Source organism: Centropristis striata, chromosome 7, assembly GCF_030273125.1.
Source record: "Centropristis striata isolate RG_2023a ecotype Rhode Island chromosome 7, C.striata_1.0, whole genome shotgun sequence".
NCBI lineage: Eukaryota > Metazoa > Chordata > Actinopteri > Perciformes > Serranidae > Centropristis > Centropristis striata.
In genome coordinates this window covers 40,587,508-40,608,139 of record NC_081523.1, presented here as the reverse complement: position 1 = coordinate 40,608,139, position 20,632 = coordinate 40,587,508, and the positions used below count along the sequence as shown (strand labels likewise).

General features: G+C 37.9%; 1 protein-coding gene across 1 annotated transcript in view; it reads right to left on the bottom strand.

Moving 5' to 3' along the window:
- The window catches only part of zmat4a (zinc finger, matrin-type 4a), a 231,403-nt gene extending 210,771 nt beyond the window's left edge, over positions 1-20,632 (bottom strand). The window contains exon 1 of the mRNA XM_059338096.1: positions 20,363-20,632. Within this exon, the coding sequence (XP_059194079.1) occupies positions 20,363-20,449 (87 nt within the window). The 5' untranslated portion in view covers positions 20,450-20,632. The remainder of the gene's footprint in view (positions 1-20,362) is intronic.

The following is a 20,632-nucleotide window of genomic DNA, read 5'->3' as shown; positions in this document are numbered from 1 at the left end:
AAAATGCTTATATTTGCCAAAATGCTTCTAATTTTCTTGATTTCCAATGATGGTCCTGCTGCACGTTTTTGAGCTTTTGCTGTGAAATGAATCACAGCTAAGATTCGATATTACTTAACAGTTTATCAGGACCTGGATTCTAATAAAGTTAGGATGCTCTGTAAACAAAAACAGCTGTACATGTGAGGACTGCTGTTTTAACCCATTAAGGCCTAAAACGCCTGGAAAACCTCTGGGCGATTTAGAAAGAACCCCCTAAAACCTGAAGTTTTTCTGGAAATTCAACAGAAGATTTTTCAGCCTCTGTAGCAGATAGAAATGAAATTCAAAAAGTATTTGAGAGCTTATACCCGTGGCTTTCATGAGAAGTTTATTTGTCCAAACCTTCAATAAAGTTTTTTTTAAAACCAACAAACTCAGCAAATGTTACATTTGACTGAATAAAAATCCTATGCATAATACTAATACATGCCCATTAGCAAGATGCAAACATGATATGACCATTGGAAGAAATAGACATAGTTCTCATTAGCCTACTGTAATAATATTTTAAAAATTATCATGATAATAATAATAAATAATAATAATACATTTTATATATTGCACTTTTCAGGGTACGCACGCAAGCTCGGTAAAAACACGCATGTAAAAACATGCAAGTTAGGTAAAAACGCTCAAGTTAGGTAAAAACGCTCAAGTTAGGTAAAAATATGCAAGTTAGGTAAAAACATGCAAGCTAGGTAAAAACACGCAAGTTAGGTAAAAACATGCATGTTATGTAAAAACACGCAAGTTAGGTAAAAACACGCAAGTTATGCAAAACGAGATTTACAAACTGTGAGCCACGTAACTTAAGTAACCAATGTAAAAATAGTCTGCACTATTTCAAGCTCCCATGTATTCAATTAAATAACAACACTGTGATGTTTCCAGCATTAAGCGTGTTTTGTTTGACTTTTACATGTTCTTCTGTCTAGTTCCTCCACCTAGACTTGTCTGCCTGCTTTAGTTTTCTCCTGCAGTAACATATAATACGCCTATTCATTTACCCATTCACACAGTCGCCAGCTGTTCCTCCTGCATTTAGCTGCACTGGATTGTAATCTGGATTGTGTGTTTACATCATTCATATTGTCTAATACCATAATAAAATTTGTCCATGTTTGTAATTGCTCATTTAGTGCAAACAGACTGTATGAACACACTCAACTAGACTGGGAAACATGAGTTAATAACCAGCATCATAGGGCTGCTTAGTCTGATTATGGTTGTTAGGTAGAGCCAGATTTATGATGGGGTTGAATTAAATATTAATTGCATTACCTGTCATTGGCTATTTAGTTTGGATTTCCTCAGGTAGACTAATGCAACCAATTTCAAAATGCCTTTAGAGAAAAATAAAGACTCATGTAAAAATAATGAACCAGATTGGTCTCCGTTCCCAGAATAAAGTAACCTTTAACAATAAGGTGCAGACCTGTTTAATGGAGAATGATGACTACACATACATGATAGTGGTAACTCATAAATCAGAAGTTGGTCATTCATTCCATATGCAGTGTAACACTTAGTAAAACTGACAATTAATCACAGCTGCTTCACACATTAGGAGACTGGGCTTGAGAGAGGAGTGGTGGGAAGTCGTGGCTTTGAGCTACTGTCACAGAGAACTGCTGAAGCGCTCAACGCAGTAACGCTCATAATGAGGTCCTGTTAAAAAAAGGCTAACAGTCTGCATATTTCTCACCACACTTGAAAAAAACAGCCAGTGTGAGTTATTGGCGGCTGTTAGGACTGTGCCTGGCTTCATATTCTACAAGTCCAAATCTGAGACATTAGTAATCACAGGGTTTATCATTTCACCACAGGCTCTTGATCACAAAATGAGCAAGTTCTGACCTTTCAGCTACCGCCTCACTTACCTTGGACAGAAATAAAAGAATGGTCGCTTTCATGGGATTCATACGACTCACACCGAGTTAAACTGTAACCAACTACGAGCACTGAAGCCATGCTGGCACTGTGAAAACACTTTTCCATGGAGAAGTATGGCAAAAGGCTGGAGGTGCTCTGGTTCAGACAGACTGCCAGCTGTAGCTCTCCATTTAACCAACTTGGGGATCATTGCTTATTGCTTAATTATGATTGGCTGAGCCTCCTTCTAAGCCGTCATAAAATACTCTACACGCACACGCCAGTGACTGCATTGTATCAGTATTATGTGCCAAACAAATTGCTTCCACACACTAGCCTGGCTAACGCCAGACTAATCGCAAATGAGATTAGTCTAGAAACCAGCTGTTTATGTCATTCAGCCACACATCCACTGATTTTATGGTTAATAGACGAGTTGCTGGGGGTCTCTGGGGGCTCCGCTGTCCCCCGGCTCGTAGCCAGGTCACCGGCGTCACGGTAGCGGCGCTAGCAGCGGGGCTAGTAGCTGCGCTAGTTGGTAGATTAGTAGATTAAACTTTTCCCAAATCCTCTCGGAAGCAAGGCTAAAACATCCTTTTTGGTGGTGAAACAGGAGTGTAAAGTCAAACGTCAACTTTCGCTCTAAACTATTTAAAACGGCGTCTACAGCTAAAGAGAGTTTTGCGTCTGCCGCAGCCATGTTGGATCCGTAAGAAAACTACAAAACTACAAGCTTCCGTCTGCCGAGTAGTACGCTTCTTGCCGTCCCTCCCCACTCTGTGAACAGGGCTAAGAAACCTCTCTGGTTTCCAGACTGCCTGGAGGTTCGAAATGAAATTTGAGCGCGCAAGGCAGTCTGGGTATACCCAGGCTAGCAAAAGGCTCTGGTTCTCACAAGAACAGACTGCCAGCTGTAGCTCTCCATTTAACCAACTTGGGGATCATTGCTTATTGCTTAATTATGATTGGCTGAGCCTCCTTCTAAGCCGTCTTGAAATACTCTACAAACACACGCCTGTGACTGCATTGTATCAGTATTATATGCCAAACAAATTGCTTCCAAACACTTGATTTTGATTTCCTCAAAGAAAGGAGAGAAAGGAGATGCGTTGAAATTACTGAGAGAGAAATTCAAGAGTTGGAACAGTCAAGGAACAAAGTCTGTGAACAGAATGTAGTCCCTTCGCTGTTTTCAGACCTGGTGTGCTGAGAAAGATTTGGATTTTTGATTTTAAAACAATCACCAAAATGGATCTAAACCAGGTTCTCAGTTTGACACATCTAATAAAATGTCACGCGAGGATGGATGTCAAAAGTGTATTAGTCATTGAGCATATTATTACTTGTTTATATTACTGGGACAAAAGCATTCTAAAATATTCACATCATAGACACTACCATTTCCTGTGCCCACAAAATCATGTTGGTAAATGGAGTGCACTTATATAGCGCTTTTATCCAAAGAGCTTTACACTACAGACTGCCCTCATTCACCCGTTCACCCACACATTCCTACTGGTGGCAGAGGCCACCCTAAACGCTGCCACCTGCCACCATTGGGAATTCATTCACACACACCGATGAACGCACACAGCAAAATCTGGTGTGTTAATTCAACTGACAGAGTGTTAAATTTAACACTTTTTCTGAGTTTATATAGTTCTCACGGATCTGAGTTAAAATTACACTTTGAAAAGTGTTAATATTTTAACTCTTTATTAGTGTTAAATATTTGACACCCTTGGTGTTGTTTTATGACACCACATAAGAGCATTTTTAACTCGAAATTGTGTTAATCCTTTTCACTTTGAGTGCTAATTTTTAACAAAAATTGTGTTACTTTGACACAAAGTGTATTTCTAACCCTAAAATCATGTTATTTCCTTTCACTAATGTGATAATTAACATTCATTGTTTTGTTTTGCGATACATTAAAAGTGCATTCTGTGTTGAGCTGATCATACAAGTCACTAAATCTGAAAATCAACTCCAACTGAAGGGAGTCTAACTCAGGTGTTAACATGAAACAACGCTGGTAGAGCTTTTTGATCACTACAATGTTAAAACAACTCCAAAATCAACACTCACCAACTCAAAATTATTAACACTGAAAAAACAACAATACTGATTTTGCTGTGCAGCATCAGGAGCCATTTGGGGTTCTTGTTTAAGGATACTTGGACATGTAGGCTGCCATGGTCAGGGATCGAACCACCAACCTTCCGATCAGTGGGTGACCGCTCTACCAACTGAGCCACAGCTGTCCCTATTGATCAAACACGGCCAGCCATATACTAGGTTTTGACCTAGTTTGAAATTTTTTTTGATTTTGCACAAAAAATAACACAAAAGACAAGGATAAAGAGATAACAACAAAATGAAAGTGCAAGGCAGCGGCAAGAAACCCAAAAGGGCTTATACAGGGCCTATACCTATATTAAAATTCACAAGTTAAATTAAGACAAGTAACTATGAAATAGAAAAAATAATCACACATAAAATGACGTAAAATTATAATATTATTAATAGTAAATTAAAACAAAAGTGTAGGTATAGTATGTGCCTGCGTTCCTGTGTATGAGTGTGTGTACTATTTAGTGACCTGAGCAATCAGACCGCTGTTTATCGCATTGTTTATTTAATGAAACATTGCAAAGTATTATGTAGTAACTGTTAAGAAAAAAGCAATAAGCCATGAGAGCTTGTTCTCACTCCGTAATATATACAGTGTAAAATAAATGAGGGAGAAAGACGAACTGATCTTTCACCAGACTGCCTGAGCAACTGACCATTCACCTGTAACTGCCTTCCTGACTACCACCAGCAGAGCAAAAACTCTTAGAAAAGGATCAGAACGGCAGATGTTTAACAGACACAATACAGCAGTCTGGTCACACATTATATGTCATCAGCTAACCCAGTAGTTCTCACCCTTTTTGAGTCGCGACCCCCAATTTAACATGCATGTTGTCCGCGACCCCCGCTCACTGAACACAATCTCACACGCACAGTTCAGATCACCCAAAAAAGAAACAAAATGACCAAAAAAAGACAAAAATGACCAAAAAAAGAGACAAAATGACCAAAAAAAGGAAACAAAATGACCAAAAAAGACACAAATTGACCACAAAATGATAAAAAAAGACACAAAATGACCAAAAAAATACAAAATTGACCAAAAAGACACAAAATGACCAAAAAAAAGACACAAAATGACCAAAAAAAGACACAAAATGACCAATAAAAGGAAACAAAATGACCAAAAAAATACAAAATGACCAAAAGGACACAAAATTACCAAAAATGACCAAAAAGACACAAAATGACCAAAAAAAGACAGAAAATCAAAAAAAAAAAAAAGACCCAAAAAAAAAGACAAAAAATCACCAAAAAAGACACAAAATGACTACAAAAACAGAAAATTATCAAAAAAAAACCCACACTAAATGTCCAAAAAGACTAAAACACATTAACACATGAACACTTTAACACAGTGGAGACAGAGCTGACTTCCAAAATGATTTGGCGACCCCCAGAAATCATCTCGCAACCCCAATTGGGGTCCCGACCCCAAGGTTGAGAATGGCTGAGCTAACCTATTATAAAAACAGGGAAAGAGATGATGTTTTCACAGTATGATTCACTCTCACAGCTGTTTGAATCAGCCCAGTTTAAAAGCTGACCATAATTATAGTGTGAGTTATGCTTCTGGTTCGGGCTGGACATCCCTACTGTAGTAATATTGCTCTTTAACGATCTGGCCTTTTTATTATGGGCCAGTGTGGTCATACAGTAGTTCTTTTCTGACCACAGCTCCGTTAGAGTGGTCTCTAAATTACCCTAAGGAGTTTCTAACTCGGGTGCTGTTCACAGCTACTAAATTATGTTTTATTCTGGATATTTCTGCAGAGTTGAATAGTTCCCTGATGGTCTGAATGTTGTTAGGAAAGATTTTCCAGCTTGGCCAGTGTCTGAAGACCTGGTGCTGTAGGAGAAAATGTAGTTAAACCTCTTTAGAGCCGCTTCTTAGTTGTACATATTTATTTATAAAATCAATACATCATCCACTTCAGTCAGAGTGCTGATGTGAAGCAACATCCAAACAAGAGTAGCAATCATCATAGCCAGTGATGATTGAGTTGTCAAAGGTCACGGTCCTCATAGTTCACCATTTATGTATATTCTCAATAACTCCTCTCCACACCACCTACATTTTTTATCATTTTGCCTGACTTAGCAAGTGAAACAGATGAGTTTTAAACGCCCAGCACAGCAGAAAGAATCAATCACTGATACGGTACAATGGCAAGAATTGTACTTTTTAAATGAATGGTTGTTATCTTTGCTGACCTGTTGCTGACAGTGAATGATGATAAGGAATAAAGAGAGCATGTCGGCCATGAATTTTGGAGGGCCTCCAATGCTCTCTGGGGCCAGATATTAGTGTAAAACCTAGTGTAGGCAAAAATTCCCAAGATGAATAAGATGCCATCTAAAAGTCACAAACTGTCTGTATAGTGCTGAGTACCAAACTCCAACCCTAGGAGGAACTCAGCCAGATTGTGATTTAACCCATTAAGGCCTAAAACGCCTGGAAAAATGCCTGTAAAACCTCTGGGCGATGTTGAAAGAACCCCCTAAAACCTGAAGTTTTTCTGGAAATTCAACAGAAGATTTTTCAGCCTCTGTAGCAGATAGAAATGAAATTCAAAAAGTATTTGAGAGCTTATACCCATGGCTTTCATGAGAAGTTCAGTTTATTTGTCCAAACCTTCAATAAAGTTTTTTCAATAAAAACCAACAAACTCAGCAAATGTAACATTTGACTGAATAAAAATCCTATGCATAATACTAATACATGCCCATTAGCAAGATGCAAACATGATATGACCACTGGAAGAAATAGACATAGTTCTCATTAGCCTACTGTTATAATAAAAATAACTAGAAAATTTCTTCTGGGGAAATTCTGAAAGGGCCACGGGGGCTACTGCCGGTGTGTGTACACTATGATAAGATTCTTCAGAGATTTCAAACTATGCCCTTTAACCTCAAAATGTGTGTGTGTGTGTGTGTGTATGTGTGTGTGTGTGTGAGAAACATGTATGTGGAGGAGTGTGTGAGTGCGCATACGCGCGCATTTGTGTGTGTGTGTGTGTGTAATTAAAATCACAAAGTTACCTGTGTGTGCGTGTGTGTGTGTTTGAAGCAGGTGTATGCATGTGTGAGGAGTGTGAGTATCTCTAACTGTAATCACATCAAAGATCAAAGGCAATCAGATCAAAGCAATCAACAGAATTAACTGACACCTGTTAAAGTTCTGAAAGAGTGACAGCAGCCAGAGGTGGACTGGAATTTCTGGCCTCGAACAGAAAGCATTTTTGGCAAAACCATAATACCTATCATTGATCCGACTTCACTTTGAGCGTCCTGAGTTCTTCCTGAACGTCTACATATGTTTTTTTTAAAGAAAAATGAAAAAATAGCTTTGTTAGAGCGATCTGAAAAAACTGTTCCATATCCCTTTTTTTTAGAAATCTTCCTGCGTTTTTAATATGGGACCCAATGAGGCTGTTGGTGCGTGTTGATGGCGCACCTGTGCGTCGTACGCCCAAACTATAACTCTGACAGCTTTACCAGAGGATTGTGAGTGAGAAGACTAATTTTCCTACATTTCTATGTATAAATTATTTCTGTAGAGTGGAATTTGAGGCCTGGAGCGCAGTTTTCAAATTTATTTTTCAACAGTTTTTTCTCTCCCTCTACACTCTGGCGATGATGTCACACACTGTGACACGAACATTCCATGCAATACACACCCATTATAATCTCAGAATTTCGTGGATTAATACACCGATACACAAGACTTGTGTCTACTGTTTAAAGTTTAAATGGAGTCTCTAGGTGAAATTATGCCGGAGAAGTAGACGTTTAAAAATCTCCAAGTTTTGTTCTTTTTCGCTCATTTTTTGTTGGCCGTCCCATTCATTTCAATGCAAAATTTTGGGCAGTTTTTCGCGACTTACGTCGCGAAAAATTCATATAAAAGTAATAGCACACCGATCCCGATCAAACCGCACGTTTTGATATATAATTTGTCCTGCAACTCTTCAAGTTGTAGGACTAGTAGCGGGACGAAATTGCGTCTGGAAGAGGAAGAAGAAGAAATCCACAGTATAACAGTAGTTCAGCACTGGTCCCTACAGATATTGCTGTACGGGACCAGTGATGGTGAGATTGCCCCGAGATTGTAAATACAAGTGTACAAAAGAGATTTTGATTTTTCATTGTATTAAAAAACACAATCATCCCGTTCTTAAAGCCATTTGATAGTTTTAACATAAACAGGTGTCAATTAATTATGTTGATTGCTTTGATCTTTGATGTGATTACAGTTACAGATACACACACACATGCGCGTAAGCGCGCACACTCCTCACACATGCATACACATGCTTCAAACACACACGTGCACACACACACGTGCACACACACACATACACACACACACACACACAGGTAACTTTATGCGATTTTCGCTACACACACACACACACACACACACACACACACACAAACACACATTTTGAGGTTAAAGGGCATAGTTTGAAATCTCTGAATAATCTCATCATAGTGTACACACACCGGCAGTAGCCCCTGTGGCCCTTTTAGAATTTCCCCAAAGGAAATTTTCTAGTTATAAATATTACTGCTCCATGAATTTGTATCCTGCATTTTACTGCTGTAGATGTTTAAGGTCTAGGCTAATTTAACTCATGATGGGTAGTTTTAATCTGCAGTATAGTAAAGCAAAAGCATCTAATTCTCCAACATCACCATGTGTTTGTATCATTACCTTACTGTAAGAACCACTAATCACTAAAAAGTCTTAAGGTCGTCATAAAGTCAGCTATTCTCAGCTTTTTGACGATTCATTTTCCAACTGATCCTGAAGAGTTTAATAGCTACGATGGGCAGCACATTGTGTATCCACCTGGAATGAATTGTGCTTCATAAATAAAGCTTTGCTTGCTTGCACCGCTGCTGGAAGAAAACACTCAGACCTTTTTTGTCATTTAAGTAGAAGGCCTTGTGCTTTTCTCAGTGTACTCAAATGAAGTTACCCAATGACTGCAATTAATCATCCCACCATCTCCTCTTCACCGCCAACAAGGCCAAAACCAAATAACAAAACAGTATTGTTAGTTCTGCTAGAGTGACGTTACATTCTCCCTCCAGCTTTCTGTTGGAACTCTAATCTGACAAGCTTACTCATCTTCATTGTGAGCAAGTGACTTCATTGTTTGGGTCAATAACAGAGCAGCATTGCCCAGGGGAAACTCAACGCATTCTTCAGCTTTTGGTTCCAGTTGACTTTTTTTTTAGATCACTAAATGTCACTTAGTGTGGTTATACAGTTCATTTTTGGCATGGCTTTTTACCCTCTATGGTACACATTATGATGCCAGTTAGGAGTGTTTTTTTGTCTTAAAATAGACTAAATAAAAATAATCTGAAGAAATGTTATAATTCTTTTTTTTTCTTGGAAGTTTTTGGGTTTGTTGTCCATCGGCAACATGGTACCATAACGGTGCACAAGTGAAAAAGGAAGTTTTTAAGTTAATTTCAACAGGAAACATTATACCATTGAACCAACGACCCATTGAAATGAATGTCTTGAACAGTCTAAGTGTATAAAAACTATCAAAAATGAAGGATTACTCACCTATCAGTAGGAATATATTTGTTTCCAGATTGTAAAGGGCTAGGAAATGACATTTTGAGTGATTTTTTGTGGTGCAAAATGCTGTTTCCTTTAGAAAAGTCTGCAAAATAGGGTTTCAATATGGCCTCCTGGAGGTCATGTGACAAATTAAAGCACTGCTAGTGGTTCCCTATACTCTTCCCTCTTTTTTAAGAGGTAAGAAGTATCGCATCACTCAAAAACATGAAAAAAAAAATGGTTCCCAAGCGAAATTTTGAGTTTTTGACCTTTTTGACCTATATATATACATATATATATATGCAAAATACCAACTGGAACATTTAAAAGTGATATTGATTGAATATTTATGTCGGCCTTAAAAAAATGAGACAAATAATGCTTAATTTCCACTATATCCTTGCTCTGACCCTAGACTATAGATCCAGAAACTTAGTTTTTTTGTAAGTAGGCAGCAATCAAAGATGAGGAAGTTAAGGGGAAATGGTCCAACAACCAACGGCCGCCATTTTGATATGCAAATGAGAAGGTAAAAAAAAACCTCAAAATTTCACTTGGGAACCATTTTTTTTGGATTCAGCACCCTTGAAATAAGTAAAGTAGGCCAGTTCCCAACTTGTACTCATAAATGCTCCTCACTTTCACTTTTTGGACAATTCCGTCTAGACTATCACAGCAACACCGTACCATAGAGGGTTAAATCACTGTTATCTCCAGTGTAAATGAGACTACCTGTTGGTGGGTGATGTAGTAATGAGATCAGCTGTCTCACTGTGACCTGTGAGGTCCATAGAAACTGTTACCTCCATCATCAGCAGCATTATGTCCAGCTGCTGCTCCGGGCCGGGGAGAATATTGCTCCAGGGGGGCAAATTAACCAGCCTGGATGAGTGAGGCTGCACACACACACACACACACACAGCAGAGACTGTACTTGCTACCCCTGATCCCTGTGGACTGATCTGCCTCCCATTCTGTCTCTATCATTCTGCTGCTTTGGCTTCAGGGAGGCGGAGGCAAGCCAAATTGCAATGCCATGCCTCGAGGTCAAAACAATGAGCAGTTACTTTGTGTTTGCTGCTAAGTGGCCTATTCCCATGCAGTGTGACCTAAGCACCGTCCACAGATCTGCTGAGTGAAAACATTAACACGCACACTGGGCACCCTGCCTGCACTTCAGTAATATAATCAGCTTGGTGTTCAGCCAGAGCAGACATTTAGGGCAAATGTTGAGTCGGTGCGACAATAAAATTGTGACACTGGTCAGCCTTATGAGATTAATTCTTTCCAGTGCGGGCACAACATCAAGCTGGATGATTCAAACTCAAATCATCCGCTGTCAAGGAAATATTACAGCACACACCTGTTGCAAGAGACTGTAGCTCTTTGATTATACCCAGTCAGTGGTGGAAAAAGTATTCAGATCCTTTACTTAAGTAAAAGTACTAATACCACCCTGGTAAATTACTCCACTACAAGTAAAAGTTCTGCATCCAAAACTTACTGAAGTAAAAGTAGAAAAATATCAGCATCAAAATCTACTTAAAGTATGAAAAGTAAAAGTACTCGGGTTATGCAGAATGGACCTACTATGATTGTTTTATATATTCTAAATATATTATTACATTATTTGTATTGGTGATTTAATGCATGCTGTGTTTTAATTTTGTAAAGATTGGGCTCATTTAATTACTTAATATACTGTTAAAAGATTTAATTAAAAAAACGTCTAATCACTTTACATTGATCATATATATTATGTTAAATCTCAACCTGAAAAGTAACTAGGATTTAGCTGCCAGTTTTAGAGTAAAAAGTACAATATTTGCCTAAAAATGTAGTGGAGTAGAAGTAAAAAGTTACATAAAATGGAAATACTCAAGTACAATTTTGAGGTATTTGTACTTTACTTAAGTACAGTACTTGAGTAAATGTACTTAGTTACATTCCACCACTGTACCCAGTACAGCTGGCTGTTAACCCTTTGATGCACAACATGGTCTAAAGTGACCAGACAGAGTTTTTATGTTCTATATCTTTGCAATAAATTATTTTCATCATTCAATATTCCAGGTTTTCCTTTGTTTTTGATCATCATACATCCTCATTTTATGTTTTCCTTTATTCATTTTTGAATAAAATCCCCTTTTGTGTCACTACCCTTCTAATGCACAACATGGGTCAAAAGTGACCCATATCCATTTTTTAGCTAAGTAGCTAATTTCTTGGCTAAGAAGTTAGCTAAGTAGCTTGCTAAACTAACTACTGAGCTAACTTCTTGGCTAAGTAGTTAGCTAAGTAGCTTGCTAAGCTAAATACTTAGCTAACTTCTTCGCTTAGTAGTTAGCTTAGCAAGCTACTTAGCCAAGTTGTTAGCTATGTAATAATACAAAAACGTTTTTCTTCATAAAGTATGAGAAGCAAAATGTAAATAATGATCTGTTGTTATCAAAAACAAGATATTTAAAGAATACTTGGAATATTCAATCATAAAATAAGTTGATATCAAAAGAGAGCACAGAAACACACAGCAAGCATTAAATATGAATTAAATATCATGGGGAATGAATGTGGGTCATTTTTGACCCATGTTGTGGGTTAGAAGGGGTGTCAATATGTTGTTAAATTCTCTCTCTAGTAAAAGCCTCACTAATCTCATTCTCAAAGCACCTGGCTGTAAGGTGAAGTCTGCAGATCTATATATCGAGTTGGTCTAAGAATTAAAAGACTTTTGGAGCAGCAACAGCCGATCAGGGAATACAAAGTAAGGTTGTTTTCCTCTAGCTGAATTACAAACGCTTAACGGTCCAGTTAATTGTTTGTAGCCTTACTCCAACATGCAGATCGTTACGTATTTGGTGACTTATGACTTATGACTTATATTGGTGATCAGTAAAACACTGCAACACATGCAACTTTTTTCCTTTTGTAACAACTCTTTCACATGCAACCACACATACACAGTAGGGCTGGGCGATATGGACCAAAAGTCATATCCTGATATATTTAGGCAGATTATTCGATATATATTCGATATATATCCCAATATTTTTATCGCAAAGTGAGAGCAAATGTTCAGTCAAAGACAAAGCCAAATATGACATGTTACAATTAGTTTTATTAAAACTTTTTATTTAAGTGAACATAAATACTGTATAACAACAGGAGTACCTTCTTTTTTTTTTTAATCAAAGCTCCATTAAGTGCACATTTATGTAAAAAAAGATCTTAAATAAAAATAGCCTATGAAATAAAATAAAACAGTCTTTTTCTGAAATAAATATTTATGAGAAAAGAATAACGAACATTACAAAAGAACTAAATATGACAAACCCTAGTAAGGGCAGCATTTATGTAAAAAGAAAGAAAAAAATTGAACTATATCGATATATGCGATATGATCTAATTCCATATCACATTTGAAAATATATCGATATATTTTTTATATTAATATATCGCCCAGCCCTAATACAAAGATATTTTCGAAAATGTAGCTTTTCTATGAGATTTGTCCTTCAATACCCATGCAAACAGCTTGAGGATCTTTTTGAAAAACTCTCATCTGCCTTTAAGTCTGACTCACTGGATGTAAAATATTGTTATAAGCCATTGGTTGCATCTCTTTTGTGCTATTTCCCCCCTGCTATCTATTTTCCAAGGACATCATCCCTGCATTCTGGATGGAGCACCGTCCGTGACAACTGAACCTTTGTTTTCATTGCATATGCATGTAACTCATTTCACTCAGGAGCAAAAGTCTGCCTTTAAATATGAAATAATAAATTATTTGACATTTATCTTGCTAAATATGGATATCAACTGTAGGGATGTAAAGATGCATCGCAAGACAGTTAACAATCAATACAAATGTGTAACGATTGAAGTCAGTTGAGATGAAAAATGAATCACGATACCCTTTTATATCAGCAGAGGGTGGAATCTACTTTTGATTTCACTTGTGCGAGCATATGTCACTGTGAGTATGGCGTCATATTTGAGTCATAAGTCGCGCGAGCGTTAACACATCTGCAAATCGCAGAGAGACAAGAAACCGCACATTTTAACCTTTTTATTACCAGTGATGAAGCGGAGAGTTTTAGTCCTGAACGTCATGAAACAACCGTTGTTGTTGTTTACTTGATGCCTCCAACAGAAAATTCTAGATTTTCAAAGTAACAGTCGGCTACAGACAACACTATGTAACCACTAAAAGTAGCCTACAAAAAATGACATTGCAAGACTAAACCAACACCAATGCAATAAAACAAGTGTTTTTTTAAATTAAAGATCCGGAAACTAACGAAGCCTCATCAATACTTATAGAGCCACTACCGTTTTTTATATATATGTTTTGGTTTTTTTTTTACATTTATTGCATATTTTTTGTTTGCACTTATACCCTACCTCAGAAATGTGTTTTTTGTCTGAGAAATAATTTTAGGGATCTTTGACTTGATGTGATCCAACTTGTATTTTTTGGCCTAAAACGGTGATTTAAGTTGGTAAAACTTGGAAATATAAATTATTGACATTTAGGGCAATAATGTAAGTTAGCGCAACAAAGGAAGCCAGTTGTCTGCTCAAAAACAAGTTGGTGAGTTGTTGTTACTTATATCTTTAAGTTGGGGTTCACAACAAGGGACAATAGTTCTGATAACTCTTATTTCTTTGTTGGGAAATGCGGGAAAAAGGTGAAATTCGGTCATTAGCAAAGGCTAACGGCTAACTGATGCTAGTGGCTAACTGATGCTAGCAGCTAACTGATGCTAGCGCCGCTGCTTGTTACAGCTACAAGAGTAGCCATTAGCGTATCAATGCTAACTCTAAATTGTGGTCACAACATTAGCTGACATTTCATAGCGGCGTTACAATCGTGCCAATTCAGCACATTGCAGAAGTTAGCAGAAGTAAGGATTAAAAGTTATTACAATGTAAAATTATAAGTTAGTACAACTTACAGTTGAGTTGACAAAAATCTGAATTCAGAGTTGAGCAAACTCAAAAACAAAACTTCAAACTTCAAATTTTATCGAAGTTTGTTGCCTTGAAATTTTGAGTTCACCCAACTTTTTTTTTTTTTTGCAGTGTAAGTTTGAACAGTTTGTAAGGCCTCAGTCTGCAGGTCAGACATCCGGAGGGAGCTCGGAGTAGAGCCGCTGCTCCTTCTCCTCTAAAGGAGCTGGTTTGGTAATTAGTAAATGGACCTGCACTTATATAACGCTTTTCTAGTTGCTTTGTGACCACTCAAAGCTCTTTACACCCGTTCACCCGTTCACACACACATTCATACTGGTGGCAGAGGCTACCCTAAACGCTGCCACCTGCCACCATTAGGAATTCATTCACACACCGATGAACGCAGCATCGGTTCAGTATCGTGCTCAAGGATACTTGGACATGTAGGCTGTGACGGTCAGGGATCGAACCACCAACCCTTCGGTCTCCCGGGCGCCTCTGCTCGGGAGAGGGACGCTTGGAATACTCTGCTTATCCTGCTGCCCCCGCGACCCGGCCCCGGATAAGCGGAGGAAAGTGGATGATTGGATGGATGATACATCTGCATCTGCTACATCAAATTCCACTTTCTTTTTTAAATCTATCTCCCTCAAGTCACCCAACTTTTTGGAAGTGCAACACAAAATTGCTGGTCTCTCATTCACAGATTTGTAAGTTGTCTGTAATCTTTGAAGAAGCGATGTGCTTTGATTTATACTCAGAGCTGTCAATCAGAAAAGGTGTTGAGGTGTTTGGGAGGCTTCATTGGATTTCTCTTTTAGAAACTAGAAAAGAAGGCAGTTTGCATGTTTGTCTTAAAAAGGGTACACATTGTTCTGCAGATCCAAGGCCAGTAAGGAGCCTTTGAAAGTTTGATTTGTATTCTGCTGTTATGAAAAACTGGAGGAAAAGATCCATCACCTTTGATAAAGCACGCATTTCTCTCTGTGATGTGGCTGACTTTGCTTAGTTGTTTGCTTCAAAACAACATCTACAGTCTTTGAAAATAAATGTGTTCAGCTAAGAATATTGGAGCTTTTTGCAACTTTATGTGCTATTTATAAAAACCCTCAGACCCGTGTCAGTTGACCTTCTGTGGAAGAAATAATGGAGATGGAGCTGCAAACAACTGCTGCAAGAAGAAGGCAACAAAGCAGCAGAGCAATTTTAACTTTACAAAAGCAAACAATTATTGATGACATCGAAGCATTGAGCTTCAAAGTCTTTTATTTATAGGCATTACAAATTACAGACAGCAGACGGGGGAATAATGGAAGTGTTTTTTTGCCCCTCTTGAAGTTTTTCAAAAATAGAAAGGATGACTGGAGGGCCTAAACAGACGCTGGAAAATCACTGGGATATTAAAAAAAAGGGTCGATGAAGGAGCTTTGCTATCTGTAATGTGTTGCTGTTACGTGCACAACTTTAAATATGTGTCTAAGAAGAGAGAAAAGGTGTTCGAGACAGGTTTGTGGCAATGGCAAAGATTTAAAAATGCTTCCATGGTGCCAAGATGGAGCCACCTGGTGGTTTACGGGAGGAGATGGTGAAGATATGGAGTCAAGTTTAAACGAGGCGGATTGAGATGAAGGTTAGAGCGGCTGGCTGGTGAAATGCTGCATTATTCTTTTCTCATCACGCTGGAGGCTGCAGAATAAAACACTTCATCCATATCTGGATGTTAAGTATGTGTTGAACTGGTGCTGCAGGAGGAAAACAGAACTCCTCTTTCAAAATAAAATATCTACTGTTGGGAGAAAGTGGCACCTAAAAACAAATGACGGTGCTTTACATCATTTGTAAATGTACATATATTCCTATGTATCTGGTTACATATACATAATATAATGGAGTTTGTTTCACAGATAATGTGATGATCCATTGCTTAAAGATATCTGATCTCCTCATACCCGTAGGAAACAATGAAATACAGCAAAACAGAAACGAGGGCTGAACAATTTGGAAAGAAATATCTGATTGTAATCATTATGACTGATGTTGTGATTGCAATATGACTCATGATGTTGAAGGGAATGATCATTTTTCTGTACTTAACAAGGATAAATCTAAAGAATACTGTACATTCTGTACTTTGCCTTTCATAAATATTGCACTTCCTGTAATTTGGATATTGCATTAATCCATATTGACGTTCATATACAGTTTTGATTGATTGTTCAGTCCTACGGTGGCTTCAGTAACTACTATGATAATTGATTAAATGTCATGTTTAAGCAAAAATGACAGCCACTGGCTCCAGCTCCTCAAATTTGAGTATTTATTATTATTATTATTATTATTTATATCATATACTGGGGTTTGGGACTGTTCCCCTGACAAAACAAGACATTTAAAGACACTGGGAAAATATCATGTTGACTTTTTTTTTCTTTTTTAACATTTTCTGACATTATACAGACCAAACAATTAGCTGAATAATCAAAAAAATAATCAGAAATATTCAGTTGGTTCATCAATAAAACATATTATAGTGATTTTCAGCCCAGATTTAGAAGAGTGTACATCTCACTGGGTGGGAAAAAACCATACTGGAGCTATGCATGAGAAAAACAAAGCAATTCATGCTGCATATTTTTTTTTATTCCACCTCAGACATCAAAGCAAAGACTGTAACAGCCATATTTTCTATTTTCTCATTTTCTGTTTGCTTTTCTGTGGAAGACAGAAATTATATTGACTGTTAGTGTCAGTCAGTCAACATTTTCACTATTTTTGAACATTTTATCTAATTAATCAATTTGACAAGACAATTATTCAATAATGTGAATAACCCTTAGCAGAACTAATATCTTTATCAAACATTTACAGCAGTTAATGGGGGGAAAGTATTTAGGTCCTTTACTTGGGTAAAAAGTACTAAAACTCGACTTCTAGTCGTGAATTTATGTAACAAGTATTACCACAGAATTTAAGTATTAAAAGTAAAAGTACTCCTTGTTCAGTGAAATGCTCCCTGTCAATGTTTAATTATTATTATATAGGTATGATGGTTTTTTGTTGTTGTTAGTTTTTTTAAAATATTACTCCTACACTGCAAAAAAGCCAACTTGTATTTTTTGGCCTAAAACAGTGATTTAAGTTGGTAAAACTTGGAAATATAAATTATTGACATTTAGGGCAATAATGTAAGTTAGCACAACAAAGGAAGCCAGTTGTCTGCTCAAAAACAAGTTGGTGAGTTGTTGTTACTTATATCTTTAAGTTGGGGTTCACAACAAGGGACAATAGTTCTGATAACTAATTTGGTCATTAGTGAAAGCTAGCGGCTAACTGATGCTAGCGGCTAACTGAGGCTAGCAGCTAGCTGATGCTAGCAGCTAACTGACGCTAGCGGCGCTGCTTGTTACAGCTACAAGAGTAGCCATTAGCGTATCAATGCTAACTCAAAATTGTGGTCGCAACATTAGCTGACATTTCATAGCAGCGTTACAATCGTGCCAGAGAAATTCAGAGTTGAGCAAACTCAAAAACAAAACTTAAAATATTTAGTTTAATTGTCCAAAATTAAAATTTTATCGAAGTTTGTTGCCTTGACATTTTGAGTTCACCCAACTTTTATTTTTTTTGCAGTGTATTAGATGGACATATGTTTGTGGAGTGGCTGTCTGGGAGCCATGCATCTCTAAAAAGTCAGAAAAAGGACAATCCCTCTCACCACCTCTACTAAACACTGGACAAGCTACAGAAACAGCTTCAGCAACAGACTCATCCAACCTGCTGCTCCAAGAACCAGACAGGAAGTAGTTCCTTCCTTCTGCAATAAGACTCTATAGCTCATCTACCTGTCAGCACCAACATTACTGAACTGCACTAATCTACTGTCACTTTCTGCTCTGTGCACCTGTACAACACTCCAAATACTGGAACATAAACTTCACCTCATATGTGATATGTGTATTAATCATATTGATATTATATGTCATATTTATACAATATTCTTGTCCTTTTGCACATTCTACTTATTTACATATTCTTTATTCTTATTGTATGCATATCGTGTATAGTCAAGTATTTATATGCATATATAATGCCGGTACAATATATCATATTATATCATATCTTGTGTATATACATGTTTACATATATATTATGTTATGTATGTATGCACACCCTGCACAGGCTAAATATATGACACATTGCTATGTTATTACTACTACTACTACTACTTCTTATTATTATTATTATATACTGTTGCTGCAATTACTATTATTACTATATACTGTGATATACTACTATTATTATTATACTGGCCTTATTATTATTATTATATATTATTTATCATATCATTATTATATATTATATACTGTACTATTATTATATGCTGTCTAGTCACAATAGCATTATTACCATCATCTTGCCACTGTACTTTACCTACCAACTCATCTTCTTTTTAACTCTTAAGTGTCCTTGTTCTATTCTGTTTTTTCTATTGTTGTTTTTATTTATTCTACCTCAGTATTTTTATTCTATTGTACATAAATACCGGACTGCTGTGACAACCGAATTTCCCTTCAGGGATGAATACAATAATCTATCTATCTATCTATCTATCTATCTATCTATCTATCTATAAACAGCCATGCTTTCATCTTTGTGACGATGCACTTTCCAGCTTATCAAAGAGGGCTTTTAAGGCTTTTTTTTTTTAGCTGTAGAAGTATGGCAACACTTCCAGTTTATAATAAACATTCAAATTACAAATTAAGACTATTGGAGTTACATGGACTGAAAAGTAACTGTTAGATGTAGATGCAGTGGAATTAAAATAATACAATACAATAATAAAGTGGTGTAAAGTTGTATAAAATAGAAATATTCAGCTCCCTTGAATCACTTAAGCACATTAATTGAGTACAGGTAGTTAGGTACATTCCACCACTGATGTCCAGATCATAGCAACGAGTCCATTCTCATTGAAAGACGCATAAAAAGCTAGTAAACTATGACCTCCAGTCTACTTAATTAACTACAAAAAAATGTAAATAATGCAATTAAAAGTTGTTATTCTGGAGCCCCACTCGTGCTGAGGACAGCAGAGTGAGGAGCTCCATCTGAGTCTGATCCACTTTAAATGTCACCTTGAGAGAATCGACCAGCCGTCCGCTGCGTGCAGCTCTGGAGGCATGTGGGGGGAGTTGATGCCTTACTTAGTTTGTCCACACACTAGAAATAAACAGCCAGGCTGCAGAAATGCCATTATTTTGAAACTCTGAAACAGATTCCCCCCACAGATACCTCTGCATGAGGTTCGCAGGAGTTTAACCAGCAGCGGACTGAAGCTTTGATCCTATTCCTATTTCTTAAGTTAAACCTCTGACTGGAATAGTAAAGACTCCTTTTTTTCCGATGGACGTCTGTGTTAGTCATACTCGGGGGACTTCCAGGATCCCCCGGGGTGTCCCCGGCCGGACCTCCCTCCCAGCATGCAGGACCACTTGATGAGACGCGAGGCTGCCCTGCTTACTTTTAAACCCCCTCGTGCAGCGCGCCGCGCCGCGCCGCGCCGCTGCGCTCTGCTCCGCTCCTGGCAGCGCGCAACAAGAATCTCGGTGAGGGGGAAAAATCAGCATGCAACACGACAACCATGCCTTTCCCCCGCAGTAAAGCATCTCCATAAAGTCACACTCACTCCTCTGCACGCATGCACGCCTCTCCATCACGGAGAGTGAGCTAGAGGAGGAAGAAGAGGAGAAAGAGGAGGTGATGTACCTGTAACTCCACACTGTAGCCCTGGTAGAAGTGTGTCGGGTACACTGCCAGATGATGTTGCACTTGGAGGGAAACTGTATAATCCATGAACCAGTAGATGCTGAGTGGGGACAGGCAGAGCGGAGACGCGTCTGCTGTTGGCGGCAGTACTCCTGGAGTACAATCTGCCGCTGCTCTCCGCCCTGCTGCGCTCCCATTGGCCGCACGGCGCGCATCAGCCGCGTCAACCCGCTGGAGGCAGAGCAGGAAGTGGAGCTCTCATCAGCTAAT